The following is a 15,956-nucleotide window of genomic DNA, read 5'->3' as shown; positions in this document are numbered from 1 at the left end:
CTTTACGTCCTCGTGTACGTCACCCTCAGACATTCACTCCTCTTTTTTTTTTTTACTCCTCTCCCTTCCCTGCTAGTCACCCCACAGCACCTTTTAATGGTTTTAATATCCTGTTACAACACAAAAAATCATTCCAGCTTCACGTCTCTTCTCAGAGTGTAAATATCCTTTTGGGTTTGGCCTCATTTTGGCCCTACTGTATTGGGGTTCTCATTGGGTGGGAGGAAAACGTTTCGAAGTGGGACATTTAAAGATGGATGAAGGTTTCAGATGGAAAATTATACAGGGTCTTGCAGGAATTAAATGAGTATAGAGGAAGAACAGGTGAAAGCATTGGAGCTTGTGTTGTTTTAAACAAACACACTCACACAAGCTATGCAGTGCTGAGAAAAGTATTTGCCCCCACAGATTTCTTCATTTCTTGCCTTATTTGTCAGACTGAAAGCTTTCAGATCATCCATCCATTTTCTATGCCCGCTTCTTCCATACAGGGTCGTGGGGTAGCTGGTGCCTATCTCCAGCGGTCTACGGGCGAGAGGTGGGGTACATCCGGGACAGGTTGCTAGTCAATCGCAAAGCAACACAGAGACACACGGAACAAACAACCATGCACACACTCAGTCACACCTAAGGGCAAAGTAGAGAGACAAATTACCCTAACAGTCATGTTTTTGAACTGTGGGTGGAAGCCGAAGAGAACCCATGCATGCAGGAAGAACATGCAAACTCCATGCAGAAAGACTACCGGCCGGAAGTTGAACAGAGGACCTTCTTGCTGCAAGGCAACAGTGGTGCCACCATGCAGCCCTAGTTTCAGATCATCAAACAAATTTTAATATCAGGCAAAAAAGTATCTGAGTTAATGCAAAAATCATCACAGAAGGCCAGGTTAGTTTGGATAACCTTTTCTCGCTTAATAAATTAAAAAAGACATCATTTATAAACAACCTTTTGTATTTACTCAGGTAATCCTTGTCTGATAATAAAATCTGTTGGATGATCTGAAACCTTTTTGCAATCTGTAAAGGGGGCAAGTGCTTTTCCACAGTACTGTAGTATATGCAGTGGTGAGGCTTCAAAGCAGACTATCACCTCCTGTGGTCTTTTTCTCTCAACAGCACAATACCATTTGAAGCCTCCGTTTAATTAACTGAGAAGAGTTTCTTCAGGAGCACACGCTCAGAAACACACAAAACAGGCTTTTGTTGTCAAGACAAAACAATGCTCTGGGGACAGATGATTGCCGTGTGCTTGCATGTCTGATATAGGGGGGGACATATTGTCAAAATGAAATCAGACTCTTTGATTGACAGGAGAGCAAGGACGAAAACTCAGAGGGGCTTTTTCTTACTACATGAAAATAATAAACCGTCTCTCTGGGAAACCAGTGATGTAATTACAGCAGATGAACAAAAGATAGCAGAGCACTGGCTGAACTGTGTCCAGCATAGCTTCATGGCAAGACGAAGCAGCATGAAGGGTGAAATCTTTTGTTTTGGTGAAAATAATTTGAAAGTATTTTCTGACGATAGTTTTATCCATAGACAGAGAGGGAGAAGAGCCTAATAGGGAGATAAGGAAATGTCCTTGACTGAATACAGCTCTTATGCTACCAAATAGAGAAGAAAAGAAAGTGATTTAGTTGGATTTAAACTACAACAAATAACCTTGTTTCTTTCATTGAACAACAGATAGCAATAAAATGTGCTTTCTAGCAGATGGGTATAAGGACACCCTACCCCATAATAAGGACCCCATAATAAGGACACCCTACAAGACATCAATCTGAGGAAAGTCTTCCCCACTCCTCACCTTTAGCTGTGAGATGTTTGAGAGGTTTATTCTGTGTACAGCCCATTTGAAGAAAAATATGATAAAATAAAAGGTTATAAATAACCAACATTATAGGAACCCTCAAGATATGGGGGAAAGTGAAGTTGTAGAAAGGAAAAGCTATGTGTGCAAATCTAAGTACAGCTCATGACTGGCCAACTTGTGGAACCACCTTTACCACCAAAAACTTCATTTTCTGTATAATTAATCAGTCTGACACCTTTATGTTCTTTAAAACAATGGAGTTTATTTGGGTTAAAGGACCTTCGATGCTACATAGTCCTCCTTAGGTTGTGTGAACTTTGACTGGGCCATTAAAATACCTTGACCTTGACAGCCATTCTGTTGTAGATGTGCTGCTGTGTTTCAGGTCAGTGACCCCGTTGAACACCCAGTTTTGGATCTAGAATTACCTGTATCTGTAGAATAATCCCAAATCATGACCCCTCCACCACCATGCCTGAGAGTTGATATGGGGCATTTTGGTGAAAACCAAACAGCAAATATAAATGTAAATACCACCAACATGTCACTCTGCATTAAGGGCAAACATCTCTACTTCGGTCCCATTTGTGTAAAAGACTATGGCGGGGAGACTTGAATTATATGGATCTGAAATGAAGAGTTTTACATTATCCGAATAAAGAGAAACCTTATGTTCGGTTGGACCTCTCCAAATGCTTTCAATTAGCTAATTTCGCTGTAATTTCTGTACGATCTAAGTGAAAAGCTGTGCTTTAGTATTTATAACACCTAAACCTCATAATGTTTACATTACAAACAACAGATATTTGAGAGGCAAATGTTTCCACAGTGAAGAAGCTCATCTAACCCGAGCCCTGCTTCATTTTTTGGGGGTGGATTCTGTGCTTCAAGAATGTTAGTGTCTGTTTTTAATGACAGAGGTAAAGAAAACAAACTTGAACTGCACCCCATATATTACAGGCAGACAGACATACAGCCTGTTGTAAGAAACATGGCAGCATCAATGCAGACTGAGGAGACGTTTGCAGGCATTTCAGTTTGGTTTCAGGAGGCTCCAGCAAGAACGCATCTTCTGTTTATTGCTAAGAAGGTCTGCTCAGTGCAATGTATAAAAATAGTTTATCGTCACCACAGCATTGGTGCGCACATAAAAATAAATGGAAGAATTAACATTCTGAGTGTCAGAATCAGATTCACCCTTATAACACAAAGCTGATATAGATGTCAGAGGCAGAACTGTGCAGAGGAGGGTTGTTGGAAAGATGTAACATTTGTTTGTTTATGTATATTCTCTAATATAATGCAGCCCTGGCTCATTTATATAGATTTCTAAATGACCAGTTTAGATATTTAGATAGCAGAACCGCATATATTGCAGCAGCCATATGTTTGTTTCTTGATTAAAAATACACTTGATAAAGATTTTGTTTAGACTATCTTGTTTCAATGTTGTCGTCTTCCTTTGTTCTTCAATTGCTTTGCAATACATTTAAATAAACACAGCAGTAAAACACATAATCCAGGTCTAATTAAAACCACCATCTTACAGCAGAGCTGGCGACACCGCAGATGTGCCTGCATTTTTTTTTTCTTGTTTATTTTGTAGTTACTGTCGTGAAATGATTAACGGTTGATGCCCTGGAATAATCAGCACATGGAGATCAGGCTAGTAAAGGGAAATTCTCAGCCTGAAAAACAGAGCAGCCTATTATTCACTAGTTCAAAGTGTGAGGGTTTTTTTTTTTTTATTATTGCTGTTGCAGTTGCTTCCTGGCTCAGTTTAACTTAAACAATGGGGAAGTTAGAATTAGACACATTGCCCCCATGTTTGAGCAGAAAAAACACTATTTCACCCAGCGGTTATGAAGCCTATACTGGAAGAGGGGAACATGAGCAAGTTTTACAGGAAGGACCAAGCTCAGCTGCAGGTTTGATGATGAGCAATAGACCAAAGAGTCGAGCAAAGATTTGATCACAGTCATGTAAAAGAATTCGGACACCCATTAGGTCACCCTAGCCATGTCGCAGGGTCCATTTCTGGTTGAGCTTCAAGTTTTTTGTTTTGCAGATAGTCTCACATTTTCCTCAAACACCCTTTCATACTTGGTAGGATTTATGGGGGTTTCTATGATGGTGAGCTGATCAGGTCCTGCTGTAGCAAAGCTTCTCCAAACTATGAAACGTCTACTTCCTTGCTTGACAGTTGGCATGAGGTTATTTTCCTGGAATGCTGTGTTTGGTTCATGCCAAACCCCCATCATCCTGGTCCTGATCTTTGTCTACAGTCTCCATGGCAAAATTCAGCCTGGCCTTCAAGTTTTTCTTAGCCTTTAGACGTTGTTGTCCCCAAGGGGAAATTCTTTTGCCCAGACCAGCCCCTGGATTCCCTATTACCAGCAGGAAGAACAATACAGAACAGGGCACAAAACAACATTACTACCCAGAATAAATCAGACCAATACTGCACAGAGTACAACATAACAATAAATGGCAGCTTCTGTGGGGCCTGTTGTTTAAGACGGCTTTGACCGCGGGCACCAGGCTTTTACCAAAACGAGCCTTTCTGCACCTCAGTGTCCTATATCTGCATCCTGAGGGCAATGGGATGAGGTGTTCCTGTTGTGGATGAGTAGAGAGAGCCCTGTGTTATTGAGATTGAGTTTGCCATGCGTTTGATGGCCCTTTTATTCAGTTTAAAAGGTTTAGGTTTCCTTCTTGCCCACCTCCCTTAAAAATTAAACCTGTGTAGCCTCTTTCAGATTGTACAATCATGCACTTTCATAAAAACATTAGCAAGAGCCTGCTGTTGATCCCGTGATGACATTTTTTGGGGACTTTTAGCATGTTGTGGTCTACTTTCAGGGTGAACTTACTTGCACGGCCACACTAAGGTATGTTGTCAGTTGTTTTGAATGTCCTTCACTTGTAGACTGTTTTACCTACAGTGAAGTGAATGATTACAAATTATTTTGAGACCTGTTAGTCGCTAACCAGACTCTTAAGCTGCTACGATCTTCTTTCTGAAGGCCACAGCCAGCTCTTTAGATCTCACTATGGTGATCACTCTCGATATATCATAGGGTGCCCTGATTCTGTTTTTCTTTTTACATGAGACGTTGTTGTCTTAGAGTAGAACAAACTGTGGGAGATTTATAGAGAAGGACTTCATGCAAAGTGAGTCAGGTTTTATTAAACTGATTCATCCTTGGTCCTCAAGCGGCTGGTTTAATTGTTCCTGCTGAGGCCCCCTAATCAACTTTTCCATTTCTTTTCTGTCCTCCGAATACAATATTTGTCCTGCAACAGAGGCTCGTTAAATTGCATTACTTGTATTAGGTAGCTAAAAATATAAGGAAGATTGTCAGCACAGCACTCACCTCTCGTCTGTTTCCTGCAGAACTCCATGAAGGTGATGTTCAAGTGCCTGTGGAAGAATTGCGGCAAGGTGCTGAGTACCACTGCAGGCATTCAGAGACACATCCGCACCATCCACCTGGGGTGAGACACCAACATTCACACACTTTGGTGAACCACTTGCATCCCAGGATTCTCACTGGGACTCTATGATGGGCCTAAATATTCAGTGGTTTTTGGTCTGGCGCCCTAAGAAGTCTCGGTCATGTTGTGAGAAGCCAGAGGAAAACTGAAAGGATGAAGGATAAGTTTTCCACTTGCTCTGATATTTCAGGGTGAATTGACCTTAATGTGTAACTAGGGTATTTTGACATTTCAGTGACATCTTTTCTGTCATATAAACTCTTGTTTTTAAATCTTTACACGTTCTGTTTTCTCCCTACACCATTTTTTATAGCCGTAACTGTGACTCAGACTGCAGCGACGGCGAGGAGGACTTCTACTATACAGAAATCAAGCTCAACACAGATTCTGTTGCCGACGGGCTAAGCAGCCTGTCGCCCGTGTCCTGCTCCGTCCTCTCTCCCCCACCCCCTCCCCCGTCGCCTCTGCCACCTCTCAGCCATCAGCCGGACTCCCACCGATCCCCTCATCCCTCCGACTCCAAGGAGCCTCACGCCAGCGGCACCACCCCGCTCAGTCGCTCTGCACCAAGCGCTCTCTACCTCATCCACGCGGACCACGCCTATCAGGTGAGCGCACATGTGGGTCGCAAGCACACCTGTGCTGAGTTTCCAAGCTGCTGCGACTGTGTTAAAGACCCCATTTGGTTCCTTGTTTTAAATGAAAACTCTCCAAGCAGCTGTGAGTGATCCTACCTTACCCAGTTATAACCAAAATCGTGGAAATATTAGCCGTTAAATGAAATGAAAAGGAAATTTTGACTTAAAAGTCACCGCTTTATAATTTTTAGGAGAGAAATGCAATAAACAAACACAGCATTGCTCAGCGTCCTCTGTGCTATATGAATCTCCTCCTTTAGGCCACAGCTCCAGTGTCCATCCCCTCCAGCAGCAGTAACTCGTCCTCCACCAGTTTCACTCCCTCCAACAGCTCCAGCTTCAGCATCTCCTGGCAGTCTCCTCCTGTCACTTTCACAGGGAACACGGTGAGGGAACGTTAGCACGGCCAGACATTCGTTTATATGCACGACCCTCCAAATTTATTGACACCCCTCGCTAAAGATATCAGGGTTCTTACACAAGAACCCTGACATAGAAAAAAGTTGGAATTTCCAGATTTCATTTCTTGTTTCATCATTTTAAAGATAAAACCTTAATTTCTGAAAACGTTCTTTTTTTGTTTGCCACATCACAAACTCAGCTGCTTTTTTCATTCTCTATTTCTAATAGATAAACACACCCTCAGCTGGCAGATCCTTTTACTTCTGGGTTTTAAACTGGACCTAAGGTTCTTGAACAGAGTGTGGTTTAGGTGTCAAACAAAACAATAAAATTCAGCAATGTGCTGTTTCATTACGTTTGAGGAAAAGCACAACTTGGTGATTGTTTTGTGTACTCGTTTCCGTAATGTATTAAAAACTGTTGGAAAAATCTTGAATACTGAGTGTGGGAAAATATGTTGCAACCCAGGAATGTGCAAAAAGACTACAACTAAATGTATCTTTTACTGCAGTAGCAAATCTCGCAGTAGAAAAATGAAGAAACAGTTAATCTTTATTATGAAGGCATGAATTCAGTTGGGTAGGGGCTTCAATAAGGAATATTTTTTCACATTACATCAAGTGCACCACACTTTTTTGAACGCTTTAGCCTTAGCACTCAGTCTGGTACATTTTATGAGGTTAGAGTAGAGCTACACAATATTAGGGAGGGTCCGATATGATATTTTTCTGCCGATACCGATGTACGATAATTGTATTGCTGCTTAAAATGAATGGAAATGTTTAATATTCATACTAATAATAATAGGAAAAATTCAGATTTTTTTTTTATTGAAAATGCAAATTTGCCTTTAAATTGTACAATCACATTGCACTGGCCTTAAAATGTTTAGGCAAAGATGTAGCAGGAACATTTACAAAGCCCGTGTAACAACAAACAGCCATAAAAAAAATAGAAGCTCAGCTTATCTGACTGTAAACCTATTTGATGTAACTGTTAACATCCACCTTCAGTTTTAGGTATGAACTTAAGTGTGCTCACGAATGCGTGCAGCAACAACTTTGTATAGTTCAGGTAGTCCAGTGTCGGAAAAAAAATGGCGATTCGGTAAGCTGTAGCGGGGCTCAGTGTGTTCCATGAGCCGACGAAACCCTGTGTTCTCTACTATACAGAAAGGCTGGTCGTCCAGCGCAATCATTCGGTTATCCTCTTTGTTATAGATATGGCTTTTGCTGAATCTTTGCTGAATTTCTTTGTTTTCTCCAGTGCTTGTGCAATAGTTCCCTGTTTATCGGTAGCTCCGGGCTTGCTTACATTAGCTTGTTGCTGGTATTCATTGTACACCGATGGGTGTTTATTTTTCAAATGTGTTCTTAAATTTGTGGTATTGAAAGACCTCGCGTGCTCACCACCCCGCATAACTTCACCTTTGCACGAATTGCATATTGCTATTCGGCTGTCTTCTTGGGAGACCGTAAAATACTTCCAGACTGCTGACATGTTGGCTTTAGCGTTGACCTGCCATTGAACTTTAACGTCCGCATGTGTGAATTGGAGCGTCTCCAGCTGCGTTCAGGGACTGTTTGGAATCCCGCAGTCACACAAACCAAACAATATGACATCGGGGAACATTTTTACTCATCGGACCAATGCCGATATAAAAAGAAATGAGATATATCTGCCGTGCAGATTTATCCTCCATCCCTACACAATATACTGAAAAATTGCACACAATATCCATGTGTGCAATTTTATTCATTTTATTTTATTTGGCAAGATACTTTATTTCAAGTGCCATGCATTCAAGTTCTGCATGTCAGTGATATGTTTTGCACTGGATCTATGTTTTTAGCAGAAGAGATGTTTAAGCTCATAAAGATGGTGGAGACGATGAGATGAAGAAAAAGAAAGAAAAAAGCCAGGAAATGTTCAATCATAATAGATTAAGGCACACAGGTAGAGGGACCTTTGACCGTTCCTCTAATACAATCTCTGTAGATCCTCCAGAGTCTTGGGTCTTCTCTCTTCAGCTCGCTCTCCAGGTTTTATACAGGATGTAGGTCTGATGACTGAGATGGTGATGGGAGAAGGTTGATTTTGTGTCAGGTGAGGCATCTCTGTGTTGATTTGAGGCCTGTTCCTGTGTAATGAAGACTAAAACACATCTATCTTACTTGAATGGTTCTGACATGGTTTCTCATCTTTCTTATTTTGTAGAGTAGCAAAAAAAAAAAACAACTTCAAAGAAACAGGCCTATGTGTCACATTATATTTATACCCCAAGGAATAAGTCATGGATTAATTAAAGTTCCTAAATGCTACTAAAATGCTTTAGTAACATTTATTTTAGAGGGAGTTTTGAGGTGTAAATAAGTGTTGCTTCAGTTATTTTGCAAATTAATGCAATCATTTTTTTGGGTTTAAAATGTTTTAAGTTATTTAAATATTTTTGAAACTCTCTCCAGGTGTCTCCCACTCAAAGCCAGGGATTTGGAGAACAGCGGGCCCAGACCATCGCCGTCCTTTCATCCCCTCCTAGAGCGACCACTGCCCTCAGGTACTAAACTCTTTCTGCTCATTGTTTATCTGATCGTCACGCGGTGGGTTGAATGAAATACTAAGGAAAGGGAAACACATACCTGATATGACCTGAGAAATGTCTTAATGCATTGGATTAAATCACATTTTCTGCAAACAAAATTGCACCTCAAAGAGTCAGCTTTGCTGCCTGTTGTGAAAATTACTTTGCACATTAGCACAGAGGATCTTAATTGCCTAATTTACTACAGCATAACCTTTGTTTGTGGTTTCCTTTTTCGCCTCCCCAGCCGGAAAGTGCGCGGCGAGGGGAAGAAGTGCCGTAAGGTCTACGGTATGGAAAACCGCGACATGTGGTGCACCGCCTGCCGCTGGAAGAAAGCCTGTCAGAGATTCACCGACTGATCCCACTCCGCCAATGAAACGCCGAACCAGCAGGCGCCGTAGCTGTCGGCCAGAGAAACATGGAGAGAGGGGGCTTCATTTTGCATGCACTTGGTCTTTCTACAGCCCAGAATCGCAACTATCCGTCAAGCTCTGGCCCCTCTTCCACGTTAGCAAATCCCTTCCAGCAGCAGAGGCAAATGAAGGATGGCAGGAAGGCTTCTTTTTTCACAGTGCTGTGCAGGGTATCCTAATACTGCTTCCACCATTCCCGCCATTCTCAGTGAATGGGGAAACCCCAGTGCAGCTAAACGGTGTAAAAATAGATCTTTTCATGTTGGGTTCAGTGTTGCATCTTTCTATGTTTTGTACAGCTCTGGTTTTTAATGGAAAGTCTTGTCTAAGAAGCAGCTGAGGAAAAACAAAAAGACCAAAAAGCATTTTTGTGTTTTGGTGAAAAAGATTAAAAAGAAGACTTTTACTTTTCTATCCAAATGAAGAACGTTGGAGGAGTATCTTTTTTTGTTGTTGTTGTTCTTCTTCTTCCTTCAATCCTTTCACTTGTTTTGTTTAATTTCTGGACATTTTGAGGTCATCATTTATCACCAACATCACAATCAGTCCTGTTCCTTCTGCGCTCCGCAGGAACATAAGGGAACTGGATGAAAGGTGAGAGCGAGGAGACAAGAGACACGCAAGGTGAAAGATCAATGCAAGTTTACAGTCAGGGAAAGCAGATGGACCACATCACATAAAAAGCAACAATAACCTGCTTAATCAAGTCAATTCCTTTCTGTTGTTCAGGAATGTGATTCTGAAGAAAGTAAAAGAACCAGCAGCTTAAACGTTGGGTTTAACTGTATGAAGCAGCGCTATCTCAGCAGCTTCTCTCTTTCAGTGAACCTCCTTCCTTGCTTATGTTCTTTATGGGTGTTTATTTTTTTTGGCTTTTGTTGCTGTGCCATGTTTATTTTTTGTTTTGAGCATGTTGCTTCTCTTATTTTATTGGGATCAAACTGAAATTATTCACAAAATGTGTTCCAGAAACAACTCCCTTGCAGCCCTTGAAGTCACACCTTATAAAGAGCAACATCTTTTCAACACATAAAGACATTAATAACCCTTATTCTGAAGTACATTTCACAGTTTTCAAAAGGGAACTGCTAAAAAAAGAAACTTTGTTTACATATGCCACCAAGGTGCATATTTATTATCTGTAAACTAAAGGTAGGAGGGCTCAAAACCAAAAGTGTTGCACTAATTTAAATAATTGGTTTATACCACTATGTACGCTCAGTTTCTTATTAAAATTTATGAATGAGTTGTAACAGAAAAAAAAAAAATCTACATAGTTGGAGAAACCAATGTAGCCATTCTTGTTTTTTGAAGAAGTGAAGGGAAAAGTTGTACGAGCTCTGGGTCAGATCACCACTTTGCTATTTTGTTCTAACATCTTTGTACTCATCTTTGTGTTGCCATGTGATCCCCGTAAACAAACCATTTATCAGGTTATTTCTGTCAGTAGTTAGGTATTTTGATGATGAATACTGGAGATAATTATTCCTAAAAATGCTCAAATCCCACACATAATTCAATTTAACTGGATTTTATGGAGTGAAGACTTTACACAGCACTCTACTTCTTTTAACTGTGCTTCTGATCCCTGTTTGGGCCAATCGACTCTTAGAAAATACGTGAGATTATGAGCCCCGATCAAACCTTTATAAATATAATATACTTTCTGCTGACAGATCATATTTTACAATTAAAATAAATTACCTAAAAATGATTTGTGGTCGAAGCAGGTAAAAAAAAAAAAGGCCCCTAAAGGTGGATATTATCTGACACAACACACAAGATGCACCAATCCAAATTCTGTGGTCAATTTTCAATATCTGGTTCCTGTCAAACCTTGCCTCTGTCAAGTCTTATAAGCCGATACCAATTCTGTAAGATTTTGATTTCTTATTGAGAACTTTATCAAAATAATTTATAAGAAGAGCAATCAAACTATTTTAATTTTGGCCTCTACTGTAAGTCATCATTAATTGTTTACATTAGAATTAGAGGTGATGTCACACTGTGTGCGAAACAGTAGCTACATTTAGTATCTTATGTTAATGAGAACCACTGCGGTTAATATTGTGTGTTCTACAACCATGACACTTTGTTGTATTTTGGCATAAAAACAAAGGGAAGAAAGTAATTTTTCACTTGCATTGTATGATTGGTTAAAGGATAAAATTACATTTTTATTCCAAAGTTGAAATGTCCAAATTTTAAGTTGGGAAAATTGACATAAAGGTCCCCTTAAGTCGGAATTTTGACTAGGAAAGTTGGAGGTACCCCCTGACCCAGACCTCAAAATCCAATATGGCTATCGTGCATATAGAACAGCCACAGTAAAACCTTCTATACTAAAGAGTGTTGTCCATGTAGGCCTTATGTTCTCTGAAAGAGAGATGTTTTGAGTTTCCGAATGACCTGTCACTATTTAGTGCAGATCAAGCTCAATATCACCAGGTTCTGGTCGTTATCTGTGCTTCTCAATGGTGGACAGTTCCTTTTGTACCTACAGAAGCCAAATGAAACAACCTAAACTGCAATAGTACAAAATGGCAAAGGGGTGAAATGACCAACAACCAACTAGGTCACTTGTCTGTTGATCACCATGCACTGCAGTACTCACTCACTCTGCATCATTCAAACACATCTAGTTTAAGCTTGGGCTTTCAGATTGTAATACAAGAAATTTCCTTTTTCATGAAAAAACGTTTCTTTGAATTTTAGGTTCCATTTTGGCTCACAGGAAGTGTTATTACATTGTTGTTAATCAAAGACAAACGTGTTGAAGAAGAGACGAAGAGTCCGACATGCAGGCACCTTGTCTTTTCCTGTTTTGTGTTTGCTCTGCGATGTTTGGTGGGTTTATTTTTATTTTTTTTAACACATGTTCTAATCCTGGTTTGCACTTCTGTTAGCCATTCTCATACCAGTTATTATAAACCAACACCAGCTAATAAACTCGCATTTGCCATTTTAGCATTCAGTACTTCCAAATCTGCCGACAGTAGCTCTTACTTTCATCTTTTTTGTTGTTGTTTCTGTATATATGGAGTTCTTGTGTATCCTCTGAGCTCGTTTAGTTTTCAAGCAGATAGACCGAGCAGTTCATCTGCATCCTTCTTAGGAGGACAGGTTGTGAGAAATGTTGCTATTCAGCCTTAATGTCGCATCATTGTTCACCTGTCGTTACATTTAGCTGATTTCAAGGCTCATTCGCCCTTGTACTATGTGAACATATTGATGTTTAACAAAGAACAAATCTATTTAGTTTCAGTAAAAGAGAAACATTTAAATTCAAAACTAAAAAAAGAATTAAGGCTGTCTTTCTTTCACTATTTTTTCATGTGTATATGCATATAAATATATATAAACTGTTTATTCATTTTATTTTCATGTTCTTGTGAGGAGGCTGTAGGAGGAAACTCCTTACGATCTCAGCTTGTTGTCCTCTTTTCTTTAAGTGACCTGCTTGGTTTTCCTTCATGTTCCCACTACTCTGCAAAAGCATCCAAAACCCACAGCTGGGTGGATGCTTTGTTTTATTTCCAGAAAACTGAAGTCTGATTGTGTTTGCATCCATGTGTGAGTTTGTGTGGGAACGTGAAGGACCTCCAGGCGAAGTTGCATGGAATTGCACACCTTTTTCGAGGTGTTTCCAGGTTTGCTCGGGTCCAGTCTATATTCATGGATGTTTTAGTAAGCAGCTGAGAGTTGGACGTTTATTTTTCCATTTTGTAATAATTGTTCCATGTTTTTCCCACTGCTTTCTCTCCATCACTGTGGTGTTTTTATGTTCTTCTTCACTTGTGTTTGGAAAAACGTGGTATCAGCTGCAGGCAAGGCTCCAGGAACAAGTCCCTGCGGTCCTCAGAGGTGCTGGCAAAGCCGGACAAATGAAGCCGCGGCATTTCCAGGCAGCTAATTTTACAAGATGTTATCACTATATGTTTCATTTTTTTTTTTTTTTTAGATTTGGCTAAAATAAGCTTATCTAACACTGTTTATTTTAGGTTTGATCCAAATAAAACTCAGAGCTTTGCTGCTGTATTTGTCAGACCTCTCCGTGAACTCTCGGATTTGTTCCTGGAATGGTCCGACCTTCACAGTGCTGAGAACATCATTCGTCAAGAATGCCACAAATATGGCTCCAGCCTGATGGTGCTTTCAGAGACACGGCCCGCTGAGGTCGGGGTTCTAGTGCTGTGTCCACGACGGGGGAGAAACAGAGGTGCTATAAATACCCAGGCAGTGCTGTTTTTTCCTCGGATCTCATTGATTCCATTTTGTACACATTGTTATATTGCTGTAGAGAACATGAAAATAAAAACACCCTGAATGAAGTCTGCCGAGTGTCCAGACACACGTTAGTGACAACTACAGGCTGAAACTACCGCACCCTTGACACATATCTGTAATGATGTGAACAAAGACATCTTTTATTACAGTAGCATCCTTTCATAAAGAAAAAATTTTAACAAATCCTACATTTAAGAAGAATGCACTTATTTAGTTGGGAAAATAGAGACCGGCGTATTTTTCTGAAATAACAAAATGTTATAAGAAATATAAAACTAATAACTTTTAAGTATTAGTCCTGTTTGCGATTTAAATGTGATGGGATGCAGGCTGATTTCTGGTAGTCACTCTACAAAATGAGAAAGACAAGTAAACATACCTATTAACCAAGGCAAATGTCTCAGGAAATGGCTCCAATTAAATGGCTACTTGTTCATATCTACAGTAAACAAAATAAATATATGTAAATAAATAGATTGAAACATCAGGAGCTGAAACAAGGCTGCAGGATGGTTAAGGAGGTAAAGCAAAGTCTTCAAAAGTCAAACTGTACACTTTAACTTAGTTAAGACTAAGATTGAGTTTTTCAGCAGCAATTATCCCAGAGCAGAGATGAATACTTTGTAAACAACCTAACACCCATCATTCAATATGTGGGAGGATCTATTATGCTGTAGGGCTGAGATTGCCATCAAGGACTTTTTGAAATACCAGAAAATAGATAAAAACCTAAATGTGTCAAGACTGGGTCTTTAAATAGGATAATTATTTAAAAAACAGAAGGTTGAACCAGCTCAGAACTGGTTCACCAGACTAATGTTAACCTTCCATGGCAATCTCGGCCCCTATGGATCCTATAGAAACCTGTGGAGTGGGCTGAAGAGATGAACCAGGACTCTGGAAATCAAGCAATGAGGATTTTTTTTTTAAGATGCCTGTCTCTGTTTGCTCCAACATTCTGAAATAATATGAAGGAGAAGATTAAGTGCTGTACAATTGGCAAAAAGGGTCAACAAGGTACGAACTTCAGGGATGCCAATAAATGTGGCTTCAGAGATTAAAATATATATATATATATATTCCTTAATGTGGATTTTTTCCTGACTGACCACATGTATTCACATGTTATTAGTATTGGATTATGCTACTGCAATAAAAGACACATTTATTTTAAATATGTTTGCACACTTGTAGGTTTCAGGAGCTCAAAGCAATCGGATCCTTTCCTGTCAAATGTGGTTGCACTGAAGTGCATTCAGGCACAAGTAAAACATTTTAGCACTTAAATTGGAGGTCAAATAATATTAATAAAGGATTTGTTTAGTTGCTTATGTTGAACTTTTGATCTATGACACAATGTTTTCATCGGTAAAACATACAAAAATACACCTTTAGTATTACTAGGATGGGTGACACAGAAATGTACCCAAGCAATGTTTAGCATGTTGTGGTATAAGAAAAGGAAGACATTAAGTGGGCAGATTATTGTAATCAGTTTGGCATTTTTAAATGCAATAAAACCAATAATATGATCTATATTTTGGGACACATAACATTTTGCATGTATTTGAAAGGCGTTTACATGAATGGTTGGTTATTAATTATTCATGCAGCAATAAAAAAAAAATCATTGAAAATGTAAAACATGTAGGTCAGTTTATTTATATAGCAGCAATTCACAAAATATATAATCAAACATTCAGTGCTGTTGTGTAGGCAGATTAAAATTCAATTACAGACATTCTAATTGAATCATAGTTCTAACACAAATTCAGTTATTTACGCCTATTAGTAATAAGGTTTCTTGTCTTAGGAAACCCAGCCGGTTGCATCGAGTCATTAACTTTACAGCAATCCCTCATACTGAGCAAGCATGTGGTGACAGTGGAAAGGAACGTGTCTAAAACTTTCTGCTTACTACCAAAGGCACTTAACAGCAGTTATTGAAATGTTTCTCCATATGTGTTACAATGAAATCACATATCCAAGCAAATAAACAATATTATACTAAATGAAGATCCTGTGCAACAAATGGTTCTCCAATTGGCTCGTACAATTCTTAATTAAGGAGAAAGAATGCTGGGTTGTGCATAGCTTTGATCAATAAACATTAGGAGCTATTTTTGATTTTTCAATTGCAGAAAAAAACTGCAAGAAATGGAATCATACCACTGGATAGATTATACCATTATTGCTGTAGTATGTACATTTTCAAATGATTTTTTTTTTAGCTACACCGGCAATGTAATAATTAACCAAAACTGTATTGTGTTATTAGCACAAAAAGCTTTATTACATTAATGGCTAGTCAATTTA

The 15,956-nt window shown here is 39.4% G+C and overlaps 1 protein-coding gene across 3 annotated transcripts in view; it reads left to right on the top strand.

The window, feature by feature from the left end:
• Positions 1-13,684, top strand: part of znf704 (zinc finger protein 704) — a 68,383-nt gene extending 54,699 nt beyond the window's left edge. For 2 of the 3 annotated variants that reach the window (XM_047384195.1, XM_047384194.1), the window contains exons 5-9: positions 5,216-5,316; positions 5,630-5,924; positions 6,215-6,340; positions 8,822-8,913; positions 9,185-13,684. In XM_047384195.1, the coding sequence (XP_047240151.1) occupies positions 5,216-5,316; positions 5,630-5,924; positions 6,215-6,340; positions 8,822-8,913; positions 9,185-9,299 (729 nt within the window). In that variant the 3' untranslated portion in view covers positions 9,300-13,684. The remainder of the gene's footprint in view (positions 1-5,215; positions 5,317-5,629; positions 5,925-6,214; positions 6,341-8,821; positions 8,914-9,184) is intronic. The other variant, XM_047384196.1, reaches the window with a different exon arrangement.
• Positions 13,685-15,956: the final 2,272 nt, after the last annotated feature.

Source organism: Girardinichthys multiradiatus, chromosome 13, assembly GCF_021462225.1.
Source record: "Girardinichthys multiradiatus isolate DD_20200921_A chromosome 13, DD_fGirMul_XY1, whole genome shotgun sequence".
In the NCBI taxonomy this organism is placed as follows: domain Eukaryota; kingdom Metazoa; phylum Chordata; class Actinopteri; order Cyprinodontiformes; family Goodeidae; genus Girardinichthys; species Girardinichthys multiradiatus.
This window is presented reverse-complemented; position numbering and strand designations above follow the sequence as displayed.